Here is a 22266-nt window from a genome sequence, read left to right on the forward strand (position 1 = left end):
GATGAGCGCGGCAGGTGGGGAGCTGAGCTGCTGTCCTCTTTGTGATGCTTTTGGAGAAGATTTTACCTGATGCTTTGCACAATGGGAATTTGCGATCATCTGTAGTGCTGGTTCCAATTTGATTAATTTTTTCTTGTATGTTAAACGGAGAGGGTTGGGTTTTTTATCCCTTTTAGTGTCCAGCCACCTCATTTTTAAGTCTCCAGCCTCCGGGAGCTGCCTCACTGCTCCCGTTAAGGCAGACAGTGCTCGGCCGTGCTGTGCCCCTCTGTCAGCAGCTCTGGATTTTGTGAGGGTGCCCAAAACTTCAACAAACACCGGCTGCGGGCTGTGCCCGGAGGGTGAACCGGGGCTTGATGCAGGCTCAGAGGCCAGCAGCGGCTGCCCTGCCCCTCAGAGCGTGTGACGGGCAGAGAGGGACCGGGCAGGCTCCGGGGAGAACCGGGGGGGCGGCGGGGACTGCACGGGGACCCCCCCGGTGCTGTGGGGTCCCGGCTGTGCCCGGTGCTGGTCCCGGTCCCGGTCCCGCTGCTGCGCGTTGAGGCCCCGCCGCTCCCCCCCCGGCCTCCGCCTCCTCCCTCCGGTCCCGGGGCGGGGCCGGGCCGGGGCTTCCGCCGCCAGCCGGGAAGCGGCGGAGGGGGAGGAAGGCGGAGGGGAAGGGGTGAGTGCGGGCAGTGTGTGTCCGTCTGGCTGTGTGTGTGTCCGTGGCTGTCTGTCGGTCCTGGAGGGGTCCGGGGGGTGCTGGCGGAGGGGAGGCGGCGCCGCGGGGGGCTCGCAGCGGCCTGCAAGGGACTGGGGTGAGGCAGGAGGGGGGCGAGGGGCTGGGGGTGCAGGAGGGGGGGCTCAGCCCGGGAGGAGAGGCTCTGCCCGGGGGGCTCTGAGGTGCTGGCCCCGGGCCTGCAGAGCCCTGGGGGTGCCCCGAGCCGTGGGGGTGCTGCAGGCAGGGCTGGACGGGGCCCTGAGCGCCCTGCCCCGGGGGGAGGCGTCCTGCCCAGGGCACGGGGGGGTTTGGGGGAGTTTTGGGGTCCTTCTGACCCAAACCACTCTGTGGGGTGACCCTGTGAAGGCAGACGGAGGCCCCACACCTCCCAGCGCTGTTCCATCCCCCACTGAACGTTTCTCTCCTCTGCAGACCACAGGCTCGGTGTGCAGGCGTGAATTAACACGTTTCTGGCAGGAATAAAACGCCTCAGTGTCCCCAGTGGGGCTCTCCCACCTTTTTTTTTTCACCCTATTTTGGGAAGCGAAAACTCCCCGCTAACTGCTGGGAGCCCTGGGCCTGGAGCAGAGGGGCCTGGAGCCAGCCCCGGGTGCCTGGCCCTGCTCTAACAGCCCGGCAGTGGGGCCAGCTCCTGGGAGAGCAAAAAAGGGAAAAAAAAACAAACGGCAATTTCTGGGGGAGGAAAGAGGGGTCTGTCCCGGAGGCGGCCGGCAGTGACAGCAGCAGGTGGCAGAAGGCCATCGCTCGGTGCTGCCCCAAACCCCGCTCGGCCGTGGCCGGTCTGTGACCTGCGCAGTACGGGGAGATCTGTGGAACAAGCTCTTGAGTTAAAAAACGTAATTCCTCTTGTTCTTTTTAATAAATGTACGTCAAACCACTGCAGCATCTTCTAAAAACCTTTCATGCCCGGTGATCCCCCCGAAGGAGCTCCCCTGCTCAGCCCCTGGCAGCGGGGAGGCCCTGTGGATGCGGTGGGGATGTGCCTGATGCCACGGGCTGGCACAGCTCGCTAATTAGCACGCTTGGGGCTGACGCAAGGGGTCTGCAGCAATCAGTGAGGGCGAGTGGCTTTGAACCAGAGGCGCTTACACGTTCTGGGATGATAAATTGCCTGTGTTTTCGTTGCTTGGTTATTATTAGTGGCCTAACCTGTAATCAGTTCCACGTAGCTCTGCAGTTTTAGTGCTGTTCTTCAGTGCTGTGTCTCAGGATGATGTTTTCCCCATTGCCATTCTGGAAAAACACTGGCCCAGGCCTTGCTCTTGACTAAACTAATCAAGTTTCTCCACTTGAACGCGTGACTGCAGTGAAAACTGCCCTGGAAAACGTGACTTTTCTCCTACAAATGACAGGGCTGTCACTCCCTGAGACTACGTCTGGTGGTGCTCCAGAGAAGTTTCCAATTCTCTTACCATCACTGCTCTCTGGAGTTAGCTGTGGCTGTCGTGGAGGGTGAAGTATCACTTAAGAAGCACCTGGTGGTAACAGAAGGAAACCAGCAGGAATGTGGGAAGGGAGGGAGGACAACTAGCAGCAGTGCAGCTGTGTCTGAGCCCTGAGGTCTGAGCTTCAAACCATGGCCTTACAGAGGCTGCTGGGGTGGCAGAAGGAGCTGGGGGTGCCCCGCGGTGTGGGAAGGGGATGATCTGCCTGCAGCAGATCTCCCTGCGAGCCGGGGGCTGGGACTTTGTGTCGAGAGAGAGTTATGAGCTGCAGGTGACCCAGCAGAACGATAAGCTTGTGTATGGAGGGCAGTCTGCGTTTGGAGAGGAAAATCTCAATCTGAGGAAATCTTGACTTATTTCCTCTCAACTGGATCCCGGTGTAAGTAGGACTGCAGAAAAGGGAAAAAATTGGCACGTTTTGTCATTAATTTCTTGCTGTTGCAGCAGGTGACTGCCCAGTGAGCTCACTGCAGTGCTGCGCGGTGCAGCCAGCGTTGGAAGACAACCCCGAGGAGAATGTTGCATCTTAGCAGAGCAGCATTTGGAAGCTGTTTGGTCGTCGTGGGTTACAGTGCGGGGTTTCAACAGTTCCTGCTGGCACAAAAGGAACCTGTAAGGTGTTGTAAAGAACAGCACCACAAAAAGACAAAAAAACAAGCTCTGCATTTGGGGTACTGAAACGGCCAGTCCTAATCTGACTCAATCACCCTGTGAAAAATGGGAACGTGTTGAACAGCAGATCCAGGTCTGATATATTGCTAGAGAATTTCCAGGAAGAACTGGCAGCTTGTGACATTACTGTAGTTAGGAATGTGTTTCGTATTTTATGGGTGGAAAATGAGTTAAACCTTCCATCACACTCATACTTAAATGATTTGTGTCCCTGGTTATCGTACATCTGGCTTCACGTGGTTCTCTGCGCTTCTCGAGCAGCGCCAGCTCTCTGATAATGACAGTTTGCCCTTAGATTTAGGTGCAGCTTGGCACTGACCGCTTGCTGCACGAGTTTCACAGGTTTGGTTCAGATCAGATCTTCCAAGCTGTAGCTTCAGGAGAAGAGGAAGGTCGGTGCGCCACGAAGGTGAGTTACGCTGGGGGACTGCGCTTGTCCTGAGAGTGGCGGCGGCGCCGTGGGACGAGAATGGGGACAGCAGGGACTGTCCTGAGCAGGGCCAGCTGGTGCTCGCTGTGCTGCCGTGGGGGAATGGCCTTCAGAGCTTGGGGATGGAAGCGTGCCCCAGCGAAGGAGGTCATGCAAGGTACAGAGCCCTCTGGGTACGTCGGTCGTGTGCAGCCCCTAATTATTCCCTTTTCTAGGGAGTTTTTCCGATGGTTTCTTGCAGTGAGGTGTCCCGTCCCCCAGCAGAGGGCCGGTACTAGCCACGAGGTGTAGCACGGGCAGCATGTGTAAATAATGCAGGAGCACGGGGTCAGGTAGCAGCGTATTTCATTGCAAGGTGCTCGGGTGCCTTGGAAGTCGCAGTGAGTTACATCTCCCTCTGCCAGAGGGAGACAAAATGTCGGCTGCGGGAGGGTGGTGACGCTCCCGAAAGGCCCAGGATCGTTTTCTGCTTGTCTCCAATTAAACTGATTACTGGAGTTCTTTGTTGTTCAAAGATCAGTCTGTTTCATGTGCTGCCAGCATGTACTTTGGCAGCTGTGGGCAGTGGGATTTCCTGCATTGTCCGAGTCTTTGCCGCTGACCTTCGGGGCCGTTGTTCCAGCACTCCCTATGCTCTGGCAGGGGTGCGAAGGGCAGCGTTCAAACCCCGAACGAAAAGAGAAAGGAGCTGCTTTGAAGGGAAGGAGGGCTGTTTGTAACCCGTGGCTCCTAGGGCTGGTGCTGCCAAAGGAGGGGAATTGCTGGGGCTGTCAGTATAATTATCACTTTTTTTTTTTTAATTGTTCTCATCGCAGCCTGATGGCAGTGGTGTCATTTATAGTGACTCAGAAACCCGCCGTCAGCGCGGCGTTAAGGTGATGCCCATCGGGCCCTAGGGAGAGGAGCCGGGTTTCCGTTGTGCACTGTTTTCAGGAGGAGCTGCAGGTGCTGGAAGCACTCGACTGTGTCCTAGAAGTTCCCTGGCTTCCCTCCCCCTGGCTGCTGTGTTTGGAGAGGCTGCTCGGGCTGCGCTCTGGCCCCAGCACGGCCGTCACCCTGGTGTTGGAGAGGGGCCGCCTGTCCCTGCCGGTGAGAGCAGGTATGTTGGTGCAGCACAAGCCATCTGCCTCACCATGGGAGAGGTCACGGCACCAATTCCTGCCTTCTTCCCCCATTACCGGGCCGGCAGAGGCTGTCGTTGCTCCTCTCCTGTAAATCATTTGCTCAGCATGTGACTGCGGCCTCGTACCTTGACCCTGCTCTCGAGGGCTGGCCGCTCCTCCTGGGGCAGAGCTGGCTCCCCGCCGTGCCAGGGAAGCAGTGCTCAGCTCGCTGCCGCCGTGGCCAGGCCCGGGGGAGTCAGAATAAACAGCTCTTTCTTTTCTTCTCTCCATTTGCAGTCTTCCCACCATTGCTGAGTGCCTGCCAGGTGCTGCAGTGGGTTCTGAAGCAGTCAGCCCCGTGGAGTTGTCTCAGGTGTTGCTGGTCGACTGACGGGAAGGGCAGATGGGGTCCGTAGAGTGAGGTCTCTGGAAGATGCAGCTTCTGCACTATTGATTTAATTGAATTTGCGTGGGATCGTGCAGCCTGAGTTAAATTGTCTGGAGTGAGATCTTGTACTCGATGTGCTGTCTCAGAACAAATGCCAGAGGGCTTAGGCTGAAGCGCTTCAGAGCTGCAGCCTTGTCCAGTAGGTGGCTGCCAGCAGCGTGCCAGGCTGTCCTCACCAGTTGTGCTCAGCCTTCTGCTTTGGTGTAGTTTTGTTCCCCTTCAGCCGTGAAGCCTAACGAGCCCCTCGTTACACGGGGTGAAGGCTCAAACGCTCTGCGTGCTGTGGTGGCGTGGAGCTGGAGTTATTTTCTGCTGGGGAAGTAAATCGCCCGGGCAGACAAGCCGGGCACGTGACCAGTGGGGCAATGGAAAATTGGCTTGGTTTGTCGTGTTTATTTGCTCTGATAAAACTTCTTATGACACTGTCCTGCAGCTTTTTCCAAGGCTAGTGGAATGTGTAGTTGTTTATTTCTTTCCTCCTGCTACTTTTTTAAAGAAACATTAGAGAGAGGCCTGAAAACTACATTTAAAGTTAGTTTTTATTATTATTATCGTGGGTAATGTTACGGACTTCTGTAACCGACTAGGTTTTCTTTTATTCCTTTTCAGAAGGTAATCAGCAAAAACCCCTGTGGTACTGTAGCTGTAGCTCAAAGTATCCTGCCAGAGGCTGACAGTTTGCTGCCTTGAGATTACCTCTGGAATGTAGGAGCTCCTTTGAGTGCCAGAAGTTGATCCAAGTTGTTCGCCTTGCCTGTCCTCTTCAGTCTCGTATTTGCCATTTCTCATTTACTGTGACCTCTTTTTTTTTTTTTTTTGAGCGTTTGGGCTGACTGCGGATGGTCCGGGGCTGTGAATTCAGAACTCCTGACTCCTGCAGCGGAAAGTTGATGGGAAGGGTCCTGCTGGTTGCAGTTCCTGCACTTTGCTCCACCTCTGGAGTGGGAGGGAGGAGCCTGGTCCCATCCTGCAGAAAGAGCTTTTCAGTCAAGCTGAGGAAAAGTGGTTTGATTATTTGTGGCAAGGGGAACCTGTCTTCCCCAAGTGCAGTTTCATTAATTATAGATTATGATTTATAGCAGGAGAAATGAAAATAGCAGCTGTTAGCTCCTCTTCCATTTCGATGAAATCAAATTTGCCCAATTCTAGTCTGAATTTGTGCTTTTGTTATCCTCCAGAGAGGAAAGTAATTGTTCTCTTGCCTGCTGTAGGGCTGGGTTGCAACACTTAGCAAGTGGCTTCTCATCAGGGCTGGTGCTGAATAGCTTTGTTTTGCTCCTACGCAGAATACGTTGGTGTTTGTTTCTCTCTCCGGGAAGCTCATGTGCTCATTACACCCGGGAACATCTTTATGTTGGGAAATAAAGGTCACGAGTGTTTCCTTTCACCTATCCAGCCAGGAGTCAGACTGAAATACGCAGGAGGTGGTGAGAAGTCTTTTCAGCAAAAGGAGCTTTTGGCGTGTTTTTCACGAGGCAGCCAGTCCTCAGCACAGAAGCCATCACCGCTTTTGTCCTTGCTCGGGGTCTGGCGGTGCTGATTTCCTGCTCTGGAGACCGAACACTGCTATTTTGGGGTCCTGCTGCCTCTCCCCGTTGCTCTGGGTAGGAGACCTCGAGTACCAGAGGTGCTTTATCCAGCTGTGTGACAGCGTGCTGACTTGCCACCTTCTGTTAAATGTTCCCAGTGTGAATATCAGGTAGCAAGAGAATATTTTGTCATTTTTTTCTATATTCCAAAATGTATTTTAACTGCTCTTTCTGTTCTCCCCCTGCAGGTGAAGGAGGAGAAGAGTGTCTGAATGAGTGAGCTGCAATGGATAACAAAGACGCAGAAGCTGAGATCCACCCTCTGAAGACAGAGGATGTAAAAGCTCAAGAGAACCATGAAAACTTTGTTGAGAGAAGAATTATCATCAAGCAGTCATCACAACTGTCTCGGCTGTCCCGGTGGCGCACTGCTGCCTTCTTCATCTCATTATTTCTGTGTCTGATAATTGTGTTTGCTTTCTCGTTTATCATTCCTTGCCCAGAGAGGCCTATTTCGGAAAGAACATGGTTCCAATACTATGAAAATGCAGGTGAGCTTACTGTAGCAGAATAAGTACTTAGCAGTGGTTCTGTTCCCTTGCATGTTGTGGATTTGAACTGTGGCTCTCTGCCTCAGCACAATCTGGAGCTGGGCCTGCAGGGGTGCTCCCCTCGGGAGCGAGAACTGTGAATACCTGACCTGGATAAGCAAAGGCCCGTCATAATTGGAGTGGCCTTCCAGGAGGTGCTTACGGGATCTAATTGAAAAATTAAATGCAGCTCTGAAGCACTAACAAGGCACAGACTGCTCTCGTTTGGAATAAAAGAAATAGGGAAGGGTAGCTAGGAATAAATCTTTGTTGCAGTTGGTTTTGTGAAGTGTTCCCTTGAAATTGTGCTTAGGTTTGGGGACCATTAAGCATCTTTTCCCTGTCAGTGTGACTTTCTAATTTTTCTCCATGCCTAACAGGAAGGGGAGTAGAATAATTGCACCTTGCTTTTTTATTGACTGCACAAATTTATAATTGTTTCAATTAGCTCTTCAACCTTTGTACTGTGCCTTGGTGACTGGGTGTTTGCTTCTGTCAGTGCTTTTCTTTAACCTTGTGTGTGGTGGCTGTATGTCGTTTATGCTATAAGCACAGAAGTAGTGTTCACCAACAGGGACTGGACTTTGTGCTTTAATGCCTAAATCTAAAGTTCTGCTACTTTGAGCTAAAGAAGGGTGCTTTTAGCTGAGAGTGAGTAAGATGATATAGCTGGGGCTGGGTTTCATGATTTGTTTGTTTGTCTTTTTTTATTTTGGGAATAGCAACCCCACACCAAGACCAGAGTTGTTCTTTGTTAAACATAGTTCAAATTCTGGATGCCTGGCTATAAAAAGAGACAAATCCTCTGAGGGATGGAGAAAAAAATCCTTTGGCACTAACTTCCAGTCCTTAGTACTCATGTAGATGCCTTTTTTTTTTGATACAAAAGCCAATTTGTCCTAATGTTTTGCTGTCAGAGATGGAAGCCGTGAGTAGGACTCTAGGAATTTGTGTTTTCCTCCAGCTAGCTGTGCTGTTGGTTGAGGCAATCCTCACTAGTGCCTGGCTTGTGATCTCTTTTACAGTGGCTTACCAGTTTCTTGCCATAGAAGATGTGGACAAGGACAAAGTGCAAGATGTCATCTTCGCTTTCAGAGCTAGCAACGGCAGCAGCAACTTCAACCGTACTTGTTGGGACGAAGGTAGCTGATTCTGAAACAAAAGGCCTTGTAGTAAGGGCTGCTCCTTCTCTTTTAGTTGTAATTAGTGAGGCTGCTGTGGCAGCTGTCCTGAGGGGGGTGCTGGTGTTGGAGTAGTGCCCATCGTGTTGATTCTCCTCCATGTCATGAAGTTAGAAGCGGCGTGTGGTTCTGTTAGAAGAGAAATGAAGATAAGGGCCTGGGAGAGAAAACGGGGTTAGCTGGGAAGGGCTAGGGAACGGGGCAAGGCGCAGCACCCAGGAGGTGCAGGGCAGTGGAAGTAGGCACGGGCAGGAGTCCCTCTGATGCCTCTTCTCTTCAGGTCTCCCTTCTCCATGTGCCTTTCTTGCTGCCGTGTCTGGCAAAAATGGCACAGTGCTGTGGGAGAAGCCGGCTGCCAAGGAGGTCGAGTGGATGCAGTGCGGCATCGAGCAGCTCGGGGAGGCTTCGGAACCGGGTTGCCTCGTCGTGGGGAAGCCGGCGTCGCTCACCGCGCTCAACCAGACAGGTGAGTGGCAAGGGGGACAGTGCTGGGCACAGGGGACGGTGCTGGCATCCCTCACCTGGGGGCTGTCAGACCTTGGGAACGGGGAGCATCAGCACGACATGACAAGACAGTACGTGGATGATGTGCAGGGCATTTATCATCTTGAAAACCTTGCCAGAGCCATTGGCTGGGCCTTTGAGAACTGCCTGTTCTCTCAGCCTGCCTGTTCCAGAGACTGGGCTCTGCTGTGGTGTTTTGTGCCAGCTGTTGTATTACAAGAACAACTTTTCAACAACTTTTGAAACAGGAGAAGCAGTCACTAGCTGTGAATGTTACTTTTTGCTCCTGGGAGCTGGGCATGAACCCCTGATATTTCTCAGTCCTTTGTGTGAGCACTAGGAGTTCCTGCAGTGGCAAAAAGTGTGGGAGTTTTAGGGATTTAAGATCTAAAATCATCAAGGGGAGTATGTAGAAGCACTCAGGGGTCTGTTTCAGTAGTCTAGGGGTTTGCCTGATTTCTCTGGAAGGCCTTCTTCATTTCTGCACCTATAGATGGGGGGTTCTTCACTGCCTTGCCTAAAAGGGGATGGGTGAGGGTAAAGAGTGCCTGTGCTTCTCTAGGAACAGGGCAGTGATCATCTGTTATGCTTTGAACCTTCCTCTCTGAGGAAGATTGAAATACATTTCCATTTGGGGGGTCACTGTTTCAAAGGTTATAGACAATGCATGTTCTCTCTTGGAAACGTGCCAAGGATCCTCCCCTCTGTATCCAGTAGTGCATCCCTTACACCCTGTTTTCCAAAAACAGGGAGAGAGAGATAGCAAGAGAAAAAAAATGGAAAAAGGGATCTGAGGAAAAGATTAACAGCTTTTAATTTCCACTGTAGCTGGAATGAACAACGCACACACAGCTGGAAAGATTCTGTACCAATCTTAGCACCATTTCCGTCGTCAACAGGCTTTAGCACAGGATATTTATAGACATTAATGAAGTAGTTGCTTTTAGGTCAAAATGTAGATAGGTGACAGCCGAGCCAAAGCCATGTAACTGAAGGCAACCACAAAGAAATAGCACAAGCACGTAGAGAAACAACCAGGCTAAGCCACAAGTCACAAGAACAATGTGGTAGGAAAACATTCCACAGGTAAATTAAAAGCAACAGATGAAAAATTGATTCCGACAGAAAGCTGAATAACCCCGCGGTTGACATATTTGGTACATTTTTGCTGTGGCTTTATGTAGGTTAAAAGGGGTTTCCTAGACTTTCACTCTGGGTTAGGAGGGTGTATCAGAATAAAATATCGGGTTAAACCTATTTAAAGTGGCAAAGTCTGACTTTCATCATGTTGTACTAATGGCAGTAGCCAGATTAATATTTAGCTGTTAATGATTCATCATCATGGAGGACTGATGAGATTCCAGGGACCTCTACCTTTAGTCTCTGCTTGTAGGATGTTTGATCTGAAGATGCCGACAAAATTAATGCTTTTCTGTCAAACCAAGATGTATCAAATTTTGCTTTCTTCATTGCCAGAATAAGTGACCTGAGCAAACAAGAAGGAAAGCACAGGTATCGCATGCGTCTGTTTGTGTGGGACATTTAACATTCCTTCACGTGAAGATAAACAAGCCAGCTGGGACACAGGAGTTTAAGATTAGCTTTTTCAGGTCAAAGCAGAGGTCTGTGTAGCTGGGTATTGTCTCTGCCATGGCCAGAAGCAGCATTCAGAGGACGAGTGTGTGATGACCACTTCTGTCTTTATCTTGTCCTCTGGTAGCTTGCACTGTGAACCCTGTGAGCAGTTCTGGTTCTCACTGGTCTCCAAAGGGATGTGGCAGAAAGGGGGCCGCTATGATCAGATGTCTGAAATTTCTTCCATGCAAGAAAGCACAAAATAAACCAGAAGTCTTCAGCCAATGTGTGACAGGCAGAAAGCTGCCTATAAAATTATGAGTGACATGTAAAAGAATAGGGAATGGCTCTTTCGTGTCACAGTTCTTTGCTCAGTGGTTCTTTTATCCAGCAGCAGGTTCAGAAAACAAAACAAACAAAAATCAAACAAACAAAAAAACAACAGGGAATTGTTCTGCACATCCACTACATATTGAGGGCCAGGAGCTTACAGGTGTTTAGTAAACATGTGGGCAGTGACATAGAAGAGTTTTAGCACTGCTCAGTACAAGACACCTGCCTTTGGCTCCGGTTGCCTGTGAGCTGCAGACTGTTACACTCGGGGGCAGCAGGGAGTTTGGTTCCTTGGAGTGAGAGCTGAACTCAGTCGCTGATATTTTGAAGTCCTAATTTTATTATTCCTTCCAGACCCAAAACAGAACAAAACCCTTCACCCATATTGGATTTCTTGTCTAATTTCTGTCTTGGTTTATGTTGCCGTGCTTTTGCAATGATCTTGGACTCTGAGGAAGTATCGTAGCACTCCAGATGGCTGCCAGAATAGTCAGATCTCCTGTTAATAGAGCAAGGTGGGACTGGATTCACAGTTCATGCCCTTTGGGAATTGTGTTAGAGCATGAAAGGTTCTTAAGTTCTTTGTGTTAAAGCTGTCTCAGTTACCTGTGTGTTTGTTAAATCAGACTTCTTTTTTTCCAGAGAGTAAGAGACCTTCCTCCAAAATCATTTTCCCCATCTAGCCAGCAAATAATAAAGCATTATGCATTGTAATATGGATTTCAGCAGCCTGATTTTACTGTTGCAGCTTTGGACTACCCTGAAGCCAGGATGTAGTCTTTTAAAACTTAAGTTCTCTCCATAATTTGTCTGCTTGTTGTTTTCAGGGGTAAAATTCTTTGCCTTCACATTATTTCCTAGGGGCATTCTTCTGTTTCATATCTGTTGTCATAGTAACAAATCCAAGTACCTTTTTTTTCAGTGTTTCAGTAAAAGCTTTGATGGAATCACACCGGCAATACAGCCTGCCTTAAATTATTGCAGACAGTAGGGTAGTAATCCTTGTCTTCCAGTACAACTGCCTTCATGACAAAGAACATGATTACTTTGCATTCCTGAACTGCTGATGGCTGTATAGGATACTGTTTAAAGGGGAGGGTAAGCATTTCCCCTCTGAGCACCTAGTTAGACACTTAAGTCTTCCTTAAAAAGAAAAAAACAAACACCAGTCTCCTCTCTCAGCAAATTGTGCTGCAAATTCCCCCAGTGGTGTCTGGAAAGTCGCCAGCAGCAGAGTATATCTGAGTAAAGCCAAAGCTCTGACACCTACATTTACGAGGAAATGAGAGACAAAATTGTCTGAAGTGCTGTGGGCCTTCTTCAAATGCTGGAGAGAAGAGGGACGTAAACTGAGTTGTGAGGGGTCACGTTGGCCTGAAACTTTTGCAGGAGTCAAGCTGCAGGAAAATGTGTTGTCAGGAGTAGCTGTAACCCTGTGATCAGAATTCAGCTTCTTTATGATTTCAAAATGCCTGCACAAATTTAAATACAGAACAACAAGATTTTGGCTTGCTAAAAAGAAAGCGTTCTCCACAGCATGAACGTACCGGAAAGCTTGTTAAGGTAACACACAAAAAAGCCAGCTGTTCTTTGTGCAGTGCTGATTGACTTGTGCCTAGGACATTAGCCTGCCTTTGTGCAGGCAGCTGGAGTTACTTTCCACTATGAGCTGAAATCGTGGATACAGGCACTCATTGGAAATGCAGAAATGCAAAAATACCCCATGATGAGCATAAATGCGGTTGCCTTGTGGTGCTGATGGGCTGTAAATGGTTGCTTGCTGCAAGGAGGAGCAATGGTGTTTTAAAGCCTCTCAATGGAAAGTGCATTTTAGTGAACATTTCCCAATGACTCTGTCTTCTAGGGGACGTTCAGTGGAGACACTCAAATGACTTTGGAGCTAATTATACTGTGCTGACTCCCTTGTCAGTGATTCCAGATGTGGATAGTGATGGAGTTCAGGACCTGATAATCTTTGTTGCTACAGGAGATAAGGTATGTCACTCTAAAGCTACGATAAACCCTGTGACCAGACCACAGGGCATGGCAGGAATGCTATTTATTTCGGTGTTGTAGCCTAAGAGGAAGTGCCCAGAGGCCTCTGATACCTGTGAGTTTGGGGAAGGTTTTTTCCCACCCTGCAGAGATGTACTCTCAAATCCATGCAAGTGTTTTATGGCTTAAAAAAAAAAAAAAAAAAAAAAAAAAGCAAAAGAACAGCCAGGAACCCCTCTCCCTTTTCAGTCTGTGCTCTTCACTCCATCTTCTTAGGCTGTATGTGGAGGAGCGTGCCTAGGCAGGATGAGGTTGCAGTTTTCTGGGACAATGCTCGGAGAAGTGGAAGTGAACAAACCCTGACAGGTTTGGCTTTTAGATCAAAGTACATCTGACAGACAGAGCTTTTGTACAGCCAGTGGTCTTTCTGGTACCTTATGAGTCTGTGCTTATGGTCTTGCTTTGCACAGTTCTCTTCCAGGTGTCCCTGTGCTGGTTAATTCTGACAGGTTAATTTAGTGAAATAGTTCTAATTGCCTTATGCCTGTTCCAACATTGCATTTTCCCATTTCTTAGAGGGGAAAAGTCATGTAGCTAGAAATATTTTTATCATAATCCATCTGTATCCATGACTGAGTGATGCTCATCATCTGTATGCACAATCAGTCCTGTTTAAGCCATGCAGAAGTTATGGTTCCCTCCAAGTCTGAGGGGAGGAGTGGGAGCCCTGTCTCCTCATACCAGAGCACTCTATAAGCAGATTGGGTTTTGCTGGCTGAGGCATTGTTGGTGCCAGAGTCATCAGAAATTCTATCCTCTCTGACTCCTACATTTCTCTTCTGTTTTCTTTCCTTGCTGCTTTTGCTATTCCAGTTATCTCAAGTCTTTTTTGGTTTTGTTGTTTTCTTAATCTTTGCCAGTCAAGGAATGGTTGAATGTAGTCTCTGTTCTGCTAAACTGCCGTATGATTTGTTTTCCATTTAACCTCTCTAGCTATCTTGGTATGAAACCCCTCCCTCCCTGTGGACTTGGCAAGTACTCTGTCAACTTCAGTAAAAGTACATTGTGTTTTGAGAAATCGCAGAAATGGTGGGAAGCTTGAGTGGAGCTCTGGAGCTGGAAAAAGGCAGTCCCTTTGGAAGGGAGATTCAGAACTTCAGTAAATTAGCTTTGTTGCTAACAAGGGCTGCAGCTGAACATGACGTTATGCTGCAGTTTCCTGAAATGGCAGGGCTTTGAGCAGTCTGCAGGGAAGGTTCTGTGTGCTTGTGTAGCAGGGGGTTTAGATGCCTTTTTTTTGTGAGTCTTAGTGACCCCTACCTGCTGCAAGCTTCAGCACAGACACATCCTGGAAAACAAGACATTTTTCAGGATACATCGCCTGTAGCACCTCATGTAAGGCATTAGGCAATGCAGTGCGTAAGGTGCTGCGTGTTCTCACTGGCTACATGACTGCCACTGGCAGTTTCTGTCCCTGGGGCAGCTGCACCCGTGCTTGCGGGTGAAGGTGCATCAGTTCATCAAACACTGGTGTGCGTCTCCTCCCGGTGAGCGAGGCTGGGATCAGCTGGTGGATGCATTGCACTCCCCCCTCAGCTGCCTGCTTCATTCTCCCCAGCTCTATCCCCTATTTGCCTACCAGGCTCTCCAGGTCCACGTCAAGAGCAGCAGATTTTGTTTTGCTTCCCTGTTTGCCCCGCTCAAGGAGGAGGAAGGAAGGTCTCTGTTCTTCTCTGACTCGGCGTCCCTGCTGGATGCTGCCTCTCAGTCCTAGCGTGCTCTGCTCCCCCCAGACCATGCCTCTTGCCCAGTCATTGAATTCGATCCTGCCTTTATCCTTTATTCTCTTGGGTGAAATATTTTGAGTGGATTCTGTTGCTCTGGTACCTGCACTAAGAGCATAAAGAATCCTGGCATCTTTTTTATCCCTATGGACTCAATGTCAGCTTTGGGAGGGGTAGGCTAGGGCACTGCAAGTATTTATATTTAGCAGAGCTGTGTTCCCTGGGCCTTGTCAAGCCTGCAAGGAGAGAAAAAGCTGTGCTAGCTGCTCTGCCAGCACAGTGCTTCCTGCAGGTGATGTCAGGTACTATGTGAAGCCACTACATGAGGATGCTTGAATTGGAGTGAAGCAATTTTAACTTTTTTTTTTTTTTTTTTTAATCCTGTTGCTGTGTAGATTAAGACCTTCATCCATTCGGGAAGAAATGGCAATGAGATCGGCTCCACTGAAAGTCACAGCATGGGTGGGAAGGCTCATTATATCAGTCTGAACGTAGGCTCTTCCTCCTACTTCCTTTTCTATACAGGTACAGTCCTGTTCAGGACTTCAGTCGGAAAGAATGATTGTAACTGTGAAATAAGTGTTACTAAACGGTTGTTGGAAAGAGTGTTTTGCATTCTCAAAAGCTATGTCATGGTTCCACCTGGTGAAGGAGCTATTTGAGGCCAAAAGAAGGTGGGACCTTGCTGAAACTAAGGTTTGGTACATACTGTAGTAATCGGATTTGAAAAAATGTTGAGAATGTAAGTTTTAAGCAGCCATTTAAATAGCAAGTGATTATTGTGAAACACTCGGATTATGAACAGATACTATGCTAAAAGCATTCAAAAAGGCAGGCTTGAGTCTCAAAATATTGCTAAAAATACAGTTCATCATTCATCTGCCAGATTCATTTCAGACATTATCTGGAAATCTGTGGAGTTCAGAGCAAGTGCAGGATAACTTACCTCCCTCATTTTTGCTTTGTTTGCACAGGCAACTCTGTCTATGCATATTCCCTGAAAGAGCTCTACAGTGCAGCAACTGGGATGGAAAATTCGCTTCCCAGCCTTGAGCAAGATCCTCTGTGGGAAAGGAACATTGACCCAACCACACACCGCTTCTACCTTCCCAGGCATGGTGTCACATCTTGGTTGCCGGTGGTTTGGAGGGCACTGATGTTCCTGACAGGACGGATTGCTCTGCCGTTGTTCTTTCCTGGCTATGCAATTTGGCCTAAGAGCACATCCAGACCTTGGGGAGAGAGCTGGCATTGATAGTCTTGTCAGGGTTTCCCAGTTAAGGAGGGAAAGCAGATTGTAATTTTGTATTTGCATGCAAGTGGAGCACCTCAGACAACTAATTCAGTGGGTGGCAACTGCAGAGCCTGGTGCTTCACCTCCCAGCCCTGCTGGTCTTCCCTGCCTGTTAGGATGAGCCTCTGACTTTTTATTATGCAGGGGAAAAAAAAAAATCCCTGTCGCGTTAAAGGGGTGTAGCTGATTAACCGTTACGGGCCCGGTTGGATTCAGAGTACTGAACCAGTCGGACATTCACCAAAACTGGGGGTCCGTTCGGACATTCACCAAAAACGTAATAACCACCTGGGGGTCCGCTCAGACATTCACCAAAAACGTATTAACCACCTGGGGGTCCGTTCAGACATTCACCAACAATGCATTAACCGTCTGGGGGTCTGGTTAGATTCAGAACACTGAACTATCACGGATAACCACCCTCACCCTAGTTGCATTAATGAGAGCTATCACAATGCAATCAAGTATGGTTTATTACAGCAACAGATAATCAGGTTCTTTTGGATTGCCGGTGATAGTGACTATCTGCAAAAGCAAGCTAGTATGCATGAAATACACAGGTGTTACAGGGGTTCTAGGTGTGGGTTCTAGGTGTGGGTTCTAGGTGTGGGTTCTAGGTGTGGGTTCTAGGTGTGGGTTCTAGGTGTGGGTTCTAGGTGTGGGTTCTAGGTGTGGGTTCTAGGGGTTCTAGGGGTTCTAGGTGTTCTAGGTGCGCAGCCTAGAAATAAACGCGTTAAAAGGATCAAAGACTCTATAGAGATTTATAAGCAAATATTCAGATCTCACCCAAAGGCGTCCCAATGGGGGGGGAAGAGAGGCTCAGCCCGTCGACTGATCCCAGGAGTCAGGAGGTCCTAAGGATGTTGTATGTCCTTGGGATGGTATCTCCCCTGACGATGGTATCTTCCCTAACATCCCCTCTCTCTTGGGCCAATTTATATTATTTTCTATCTTTTAGGTGGAGCTTGAGTGGCTCTAGTCAAGCATATCTTAGTTATGATTGGTGTAAAGTTTTCCCGTTTCCGTTTAAAGTAATAGGCTCCGAGAAATTCAGGGCGCATGCTCAGTGAGGGGTGGTCGCACCTTGGAGGCGGGTAGCTTTTGGGATGGAGGTGTGTTTTGGTATTATAATGATATTATAATGAGCAAAAAGTACACTAGGGTACAGCATTTGTCAAAACATGACAGGTCTTTGGCTTAGGGTGGCAAAAAGTGCAGCTTTGTGCACAAGAACAATCGAGGCCCCACCTGATTACAGAGCCTAGCCGTGGTGTCTCCACTCCACTCCACGCTCCGTGGTGTTCCTTAGAGCTAGCACACCAAGTTTCCCCAGCGCGATAGCATCTAAGGTTGGGAGCCTAGGGAATGCTCAGATAATGCAGTTATGCCCTACCCTGAAAGCCTCTTCAATGCTGTACCTTTTCCTTAAAAGTGTGAATGTTAGTTTTATTTTCCTAGTTACTTCAGGCATTTACACCACAATCCCCAATCTAGAAAGCATAATCAACTCTCTGTTCTTGTTTAGCTCTGGAGACATTCATTACCTGGCAAAAATTCCTGGGGCATCACGGGACAACGTCCTGGTTGTGAACTCGGAGATGGCTACGCTGATCAATCCACAGAATCTTCAGACTTTGTGGACCCTCAATGTGTCCCGTGTTATGAGGTAATGCTGCCTGCACAGATCGTGTGTAGCATTTTCAGGTTTCCAGCAGCTGAGTCTCATACAGGGGAGTTGCTGGGAGGCTGCTCTGAAAGACCAGGGCATGCACAAGCCGTCAGGCTGTATTGTGATCTGTCCATTCTTTTCCGTTCTCAGTGAGCCACGGCTTGGTTACTACAAACCTGATGTTCTTGGTGTTGTCCTTGAGAGTGAGATCGGGCCCAACAGGAAGAAGGTTTGAAAGCTCTTCCTTTTAACTTCCCTTTTCTCTGCATGTCTCAGCTCAAGCAGGCATTGAGCTGAGGGCAGCTGGTACAATGTGCTGCCTCCAGCTGATTTTAGAAGGCTTTTAGCTGGAAAAGGATCTCTTTTAAGAAGCTGCTGAAGCCAGCCCAGGCACTTTCTCTTCTCAGCAAGTGACTTTGATGACAGAGCTTTGAACTCCATGAAATAGCTTGAAAAAGTTGAGACTTCACTCTTACATGGTCCACCCAAGGTCTCACAGCTCTGTGATCAAGTGGAAGCTCAGCTTCAAGTGTTTCCTCATCTTCCTATGTGTCAGATACTTGCTCCCATAGACAGTGTGAGGTAGAGACAGCTGACTTGGCCTCTTCCTCGTTGCTCATGGCGCTCTGTGATCCGAGTTCCTTTTCTTTCTTTCCTGCTAGGTTATGATTGTTGAGGGTGGATCTGGAGCAGTCCAGTGGGACCTGAAACTGAACTCGAGAGCAGAGAGCCCGGGGCTTGCCACACTTTCTACTGCTGATCACCGGTCCACCTTCCTCATCTGGGGTGAATACAACGTTGCAGGAAATGAAACGGTGGGTAGTGCTGCTGCATGGCTGCTGTTTTCTAAACTTTGGGTCAAAATTGTCTGGAGCCACCCCCTTTACCCAGCATTGACATTCAGATCTGTAGGTTCTACGAACACTGCAGCATTCTGCACAGGGTGTGGGGTACCCACGTGTCTCTGACCAGCCCTGTCTGCTTGCAGTATGCAGACCTCTGCCTGTGGTCTGGTCTGTAGTAGGTTCTTGCCATGGCCGTAGCATTGTCCCTGCTTGCAGCTGGTGGTGGCACCAGCAACTTTTGTCATCCTCAGCCTGGCTAGGTAGAGAAAAGGAACTTAGTGGCTGTATGAGCAAAGTAACTGGATTGCCCAGAGCCTTGCCTTGGTGTGGTACTGCAGGTGAGTTGAGAGGCTGCTGGCTTGGTACCCCTGAGACTGCTGCTGTTTGGTCTGCACCTTCTGCAGCGGTACTGCACACTGTGATCTGTGGCCACGTGAGCATCCTCTCTGTGCTCCAGGGCAGGCTGCAGCAGCCCTGATACACAGCTCGGCTATGGAGCAGTGGCTGGCAGTGTCAGTGTCGCTTTGTGTTGGAGGGTGCCTGAACGCCAGCTGAGTTTTCTGTGCTCTCCTTACTAAGTCTACTAGCCCGAGGGCAAAATCTGTCTCCTGCACGTAGCAGACAGGCCTGCTCTTTGCAGGAAGGTTGGGCTGGGGAGGAGGGCACCAAGCAGTGAGTAAAATCCTATCCCTGGTGCTGGTGGCATCAAGCAGGATGAATTGGCTAGACGTAGACAAGTATTTGGCTGGATGTACTCTGTCGGGCATGAAGTAATAGCTGAGCCTGGTCTGTGGGATAACGTGTGTGAGTGTTCTGATAGAGTCCTGTTGGTTACAGGGATCCACAGCGCCTCAGCAGAAGCTGTATCTGTTCCATCCTTCCTACACGAACGTCCTGTTGGAGCTCCGCAATAACACAGACCAGATCATTGCGTTCAGTGGTAAGTCCCGGCCTCGCAGCCCTCCAGCAGGGAGCTGCAGGAGGACACCGACTCCTGGTACCTCCTGGGCTGCCTGGGGGCGTGGTGGTGGGCTTGTGGACGGCCTGAATGGAGACCTGAGGCCGGGCTGTTCCCTCTGCTCTGTGTTACAGCCGCGCTGTTTGAGCGGAGCCGTCACGCCTGCTATGTGCTGTTGACGGGGCCTCAACCCGGCGAGGAGCCGGGGTTGGTATCTCTGATGAAGCGCAAGCTGAAGGAGGATGTCTCGGAGAGCAAGGTGATCTGGCTGAGCCAGGTGGCTGTGGACAGTGAGCAGTACATCCGGGACCGCCTCTACAGGATGCGATTCCACAGCCGAGTGTGAGTTCGCTGGGAGAGCAGGAGAGGCTGCTCTGGCCCCTCTCCTCTGCAGCACTGCACTTAGCAAACCCCGATCATGGATTCCGATGGGAAGCTGCCTTTCTCGATCTGCAAACCAAAGTGTGGCTGGCAGGGAAGCTCCCCCAGTGCCTGGGTATGCCCAGGCTGTGGGAGCAGCTGCCGGCGCATCCACTGTCAGAGCTGATGGGACTTCAGTGCTTGGCTGCCACTGAGGTGTCGTGAGCTCAGGGATGAGGGCTTTCCCCTTGGTCCTTCTGCGCCCGCAGAACTGTGCTGACTCAGCCTCTATCTGGAGGAAAACGTGCTCGTGGGGATGCCTGAGCTGATTATTTCCTGGGTGCTTGCATGAGAAGTGGAGCTTTGGTGTGTGGTGTTAGATTTCCTTTCTGAGTCAGCTCTCCTGGCTGCAGGAGAGGTGCTTGACTGCAGAGCCATTTGCAATCATCCTCTCCTGAATTTGGGCCCCCCCTTCAATAATGGGTGTGTAGTGCTAGACCCCAGCCATGGCTGATGACTTGGCTAGGTCCTACCTGTGCCAGCAGGGCACAGATTAAAGTTTCATTCTGCTTAGAAAATGACCTTGTCACCTGAGAATAGCCCCATGTACCCCACCGGGCAGTCACAAGCCTACCCGTGTCTTCTGTGCTGCTTCCTTTCCTGCCAGGCTGTACAGCACTGGTGACACTGACAGGGAGCTGGTCTCCCACCTGACCCATACGTCCACATCCCAGCCCCCTTGTGATTGTAGGTGATACAATAACATGAGGCTTGCTGGTCCCTTCAGGTGTGGACACCACCTCTCCTCTTGGTTTCGAGGTGCCAGGGGATCTAGGACACTTACTAGAGTAGAATTGCACTTTAACCTTTCCTGGGAGCTTGGCCTGCTGCTCCCGGGAGCTCTCTGTACTCCAGTGGCAATGCCAGCTGTCCTGAAAATACTAATTTGGCCTTGCAGCTACTGAGGAGTCTTTTCCAAGTTCTGTCCCCTCTGCCAGGGGGCGGGCAAGTTGCAAGACAGATGTAAGCCACTAAGCGACAACGCAGGCTGTATGTGCAGCACTGCTCCAAGGAGAGCTCTGTGCTGCCTCCCGGCCCCTCGGATTGAAGTGATGCTGGGGGAGGATCTCCAGGTGTTGTTCTCTCTGAAGGTGCAGCCTGGCGGCCCGAGGGAGTGGGTCTTGCTGGCTGGGACGGGCTGCTGTGTGAAGGTGATGTCTCCCTTGGAGATGTCTTTAGTGTGCTGTGTCTGCTCTGCTCTGTTCCTGGCGGGCACCGGTGCAGGCTGTAGGAAAAATGTGCAAAAAGCCTGGAAACCAGTTTGCATAGGCTGCTGGGTCCTGAAAGCTGCTGTCCCCACACCAGCTGCACTGAGACAGCTGCTGTTCGCACGCTGCTGGGCGTCCCTTTGGCTGGTGAGAGGGAGGTGGACAGAAAACACAGCTGAACACGGTGGAGTTTGCATCCTAAAAAACCTCCCAGGTTTTGTGGGGTTAGCCAGGGCCTTCCTCCCTCATGCAGTCTCAGCTTGGGGCACCTGCAGGCGTACTGCAGGGTGAGCAACCTGAGACAGAACTTGAGAGCTTGTGTAGGTGCAGGAATCAGTTCTCTCGGGGCAGCCACTGACATTTCCCGTGCTGCAGAGCGGCTCTGAGCGTGGGCAGCTGGGGTCACGCAGAAATGTGCGTGCGGCTGCAGCTCTCCAAGCCTTGCAGCAAAATGAGCTGTGGCACCCATAGTCCGGCCACACACCCACCCACTGCTGCCCTGCAGCCCCGTAGCTGCTGAATGGGTGTGCTTGCACCCTCTGCCAGTCAGAGCTGTGCAGGATGGGTTCCCAGTGGCCTGGATCTGTGTGGTTGCCACAGATTGCATCCCGCTGAGGTTCCCGGGGCAGCGAGCACGCCCAGGCTTTATTCTTGCCGTAACCACGCTGGCTCCCTTCCTCCTCAGCTCCCTGCGCAGGCCTGACCTTCGTGGTAGGCACACTGAATGTTCTCCTTCAATAGTGCTGGGTTTTCAGCTCTTGGGGGGCTTTTCTGGCTTTAAGTTGTCTGTTCATGTTTCCAAATACTTTGGAGATCCAGAATTCCCTGTGGCAGCTCAACTAAATGCATCAGTGCCAAACCAGCACCTTCTTAACAAAACAAGTCCTTTTTGCAGCTTCTTTCCGTGTGTAATTGTTTTTTTGCAGTATTTAATGAATGACTTTGTGCCTTGATTCAATAACTCAGATGGGTGATGATGGCATTATATCACTGTGTTATGCGTTAGTGTGTTTTTTAACACTACGACTGTTTGGATTGGTTCTTTAACTTATTGCAAATTGTGCTGTATAGGACTTGGTCTAACTGTAATGGTTTCAATAAATCCTCTTTTGCATTGTTTGTAAATGGTGCCATGCTTTTTTTGTGGCTGCTAACAAACAGCTGAAGTTATACAAGAATTCAGAATTTTGGCAGCCCTTTGTGTGGCTTCCCAAGGGCAGAAAAAAACTTTTTGGAAGGGACCCAAGTGTCCTGGTGATGCTTGCAGCTTGTCTTTGGCTCTTTGGCAGTAGGTGCCCACCTCTCCCTTCGTTATGGTGCTCAGGCTCACCCTGGACAAGGCTCAAACCCCGGGAAGCAACTGGAATGTGACAGACCTGCCAGCTGAGCTGGTGCTGGGTCAGGAGCATTCAGCAATAGTGAAGGTAACGGGAAGCAGCTCAGTGTCCCTTCTGGAAGAGGCCAGGCACTGCGCTGCTAGAAAAAAGGGTGCTTGGCCCCTACGGCTGCTCTGTGGAGGGATTTGTGCAAACTTGTCTCTGTCTGCCTCTGCAGTGAGCCCC

At 50.1% G+C, this 22266-nt stretch overlaps 1 protein-coding gene across 4 annotated transcripts; it reads left to right on the forward strand.

Moving 5' to 3' along the window:
* Positions 1-522: 522 nt before the first annotated feature.
* On the forward strand, positions 523-21829 carry FAM234A (family with sequence similarity 234 member A). Of its 4 annotated transcripts, none has more exons than XM_068699544.1 (12): positions 523-661; positions 6597-6899; positions 7964-8080; positions 8400-8585; positions 12396-12526; positions 14706-14835; positions 15285-15423; positions 17130-17270; positions 17424-17502; positions 17936-18088; positions 18956-19058; positions 19211-21829. In XM_068699544.1, the coding sequence occupies exons 2-12, from the start codon at positions 6635-6637 to the stop codon at positions 19420-19422; spliced, it is 1656 nt and encodes a 551-aa protein (XP_068555645.1). In that variant the 5' UTR covers positions 523-661; positions 6597-6634; the 3' UTR covers positions 19423-21829. The 4 variants fall into 4 exon arrangements, with proteins under 4 accessions (XP_068555645.1, XP_068555647.1, XP_068555646.1 ...); XM_068699546.1 differs by lacking the exon at positions 523-661 and adding an exon at positions 3223-3247; XM_068699545.1 differs by lacking the exon at positions 523-661 and adding an exon at positions 4722-4744.
* The last annotated feature ends 437 nt before the right edge of the window (positions 21830-22266 follow it).

This window comes from Anas acuta, chromosome 15 (genome assembly GCF_963932015.1).
Source record: "Anas acuta chromosome 15, bAnaAcu1.1, whole genome shotgun sequence".
Taxonomy (NCBI): domain Eukaryota; kingdom Metazoa; phylum Chordata; class Aves; order Anseriformes; family Anatidae; genus Anas; species Anas acuta.